Genomic DNA, 2,315 nt, shown 5'->3' with positions numbered 1-2,315 from the left:
CATATATAATATCACATCAATATAGTACATTATCATTTATATATAAAATTGCATTTTAACAGTTAAAAAAAAAAAAAAAAAAAAATACCCTGATATCTTTCAGTATAACCCATTTCCTTTCTTCATTATTTTTAGTTATATTTTCCTAAAAAATAAAATAATATAATACAAATTTATTTATGTTTACAATTAATAAATATATAAAACAAGGTATTTACATAATTCCTTTTACCCAATCGGAAACAGTACATAAATATATGTGCGTGTGATAAGTAAGATGAGAAAATTTGTGTTTGAAATTATTTATCTAAAAAAAAAAGTAAAAGATAAATATATATATTAAACTCGAATGAGACATTTTCATAATTTATAAAATTATATGAAAGATGCCTTAATTGTTTTGTACAATAAACACTATAAATATACATAAATATATATATATATATATATATATATAATTACATATAGGTAACGGTCTTTTTCCGAATTTGTCACATTCAGGCTTTTTAAAAGATCATTAAAATGCTGCAGAGTTAAAATAATATAAAAATGAATTTATAATAATTAGACAATGAAAAAAGATAAATAGATAAACCCTTTCCAAGTTAATAATGTGAAAAACAAAATACTACACATACAAAATGCCACAATATTTGATATATATATATTTTTTTTTTCTTATGTTACTTTTACCTTCACACAATCATTCTTATCATACGTATCAAGTAATATAAATGGAAATAAATAATGCATGGAAAATAAATTCGAGTCAGTGTTTTTAATCATCATATATGTATCTTCTAAATAGGACTCCTTAATTTGACGGCTAGCTGTTTTTTTTTTTTCTAGCTTTTTTGTACAGCTATTTTTATTCATATTATTTTTTTTTTTTTTGTCATCTTGTTTTATTAACAAAACAAGACATATTTTATCGGTTTTTTTTTTCCTTTTAGCTAAAGGAACATATTTAATTTCAACATTTCGATCATTAACACATAAGTTACAATGTTCTGGATGTTTCGTATTAAATAAATTATGTTGTTTCTTTTTATTTGATTTTAAATAAATCATACAATATTTATTTATTGGACATTGTGAACAGTCAGGTGAATTGTTGCACACACTTGAGCCTAAATCCATTAATGCCTGACTAAGGTCAGAATAATTGGATTCCCCTGAACATAATATTTCGCTAACTTTTTCGCAATGTTTTAATAATGCGCCTGAATTATAATAATTTATAGTATCAGTAATACGAGAAAATATTCTTATAATATTTGTATCAATACATATATCCTTCCTATTATATAGATGTATACAAATAGCTTTTGAAGTATAATCACCTATACCAGGTAGTGTTTTTAACAATTTTAAATCATTTGGAAATATACCATTATATTTATCAACAACAATTTTACAACATTCCAAAAGGTTTTTAGCTCTGTTATAATATCCCAATCCTTTCCACAAAATTAATACATCATCTAAATTACATTTTGCTAAATCAAAAATATTATTCCATTTATTCATCCATTTTAAATAAAAATTTAAAACGGTATGTACTTTAGTTTGTTGAAGCATAATTTCACTAATGTATATTTGATACCCTTTGGTACTTAAATGTTCTTTATCATACATAAGATTATTTATAAAATTATGTTTCTTTTCCTCTTTATGAACTAGGAAAGAAATATTACAATTATTTTTATCAACCACATCATCATCATTATTATTATTATTATTATTATTTATTTTATCATGTAATGATTTAATATTCTCACTTTTTAATGAATCGCTCAACGAATTATATTTTTTTTCCTCATCCTTATCTTCCTTTTTTAATCTTTTACATCTTTCTAATGATAACTCATTATATTCTTTTTTTATTTTTATAATTTTTGTACCTTTTATTTTCTCATGATTTTTAACATTATCTGAGTTACTGTTTTTTATTTTTATCTCATCCCTTTTATGGTTACCAAAAAAACATCTAATATCCACTTGTTTTTTGTTCTCATACAATTGAACACTGGTTGTAAAAGGGGGTTCATCACCTCTCCATGGTAATTTTCGTCTATATTTGTAATACCAATTTAGTAAATCTTTTTTAAGCTCAATACTATACCTTTGTAAAAAGCTATAATGATAATCCGATTGTACATTTGGTAAGGTCACGCCTTCTTCTTCTTTAATGTTGTTGAATTTATCTTTTTGAGTAGATTCATTTTTCATCATTAAAATAAAATAAATATATATTGTGTCAAAAAAAAAAAAAAAAAAAAAAAAAAAAAAAAAAAAAATATTTAAATTTTTTT

General features: G+C 22.3%; 1 protein-coding gene across 1 annotated transcript; it reads right to left on the bottom strand.

Moving 5' to 3' along the window:
* Positions 1-88: 88 nt before the first annotated feature.
* On the bottom strand, positions 89-2,235 carry PRSY57_1127900 (A/G-specific adenine glycosylase, putative; the record flags this gene model as incomplete). The annotated part of the gene is made up of 4 exons (XM_020114969.1): positions 89-145; positions 233-307; positions 463-525; positions 694-2,235. Coding segments are annotated over 4 exons (1,737 nt in total), but the record flags the coding sequence as incomplete, so codon positions are not given.
* Between the last annotated feature and the right edge of the window lie 80 nt (positions 2,236-2,315).

Source organism: Plasmodium reichenowi, chromosome 11, assembly GCF_001601855.1.
Source record: "Plasmodium reichenowi strain SY57 chromosome 11, whole genome shotgun sequence".
Lineage (NCBI taxonomy): Eukaryota > Apicomplexa > Aconoidasida > Haemosporida > Plasmodiidae > Plasmodium > Plasmodium reichenowi.
The sequence above is the reverse complement of the archived record's forward strand: the minus strand, read 5'-3'. Positions and strand labels throughout refer to the sequence as shown.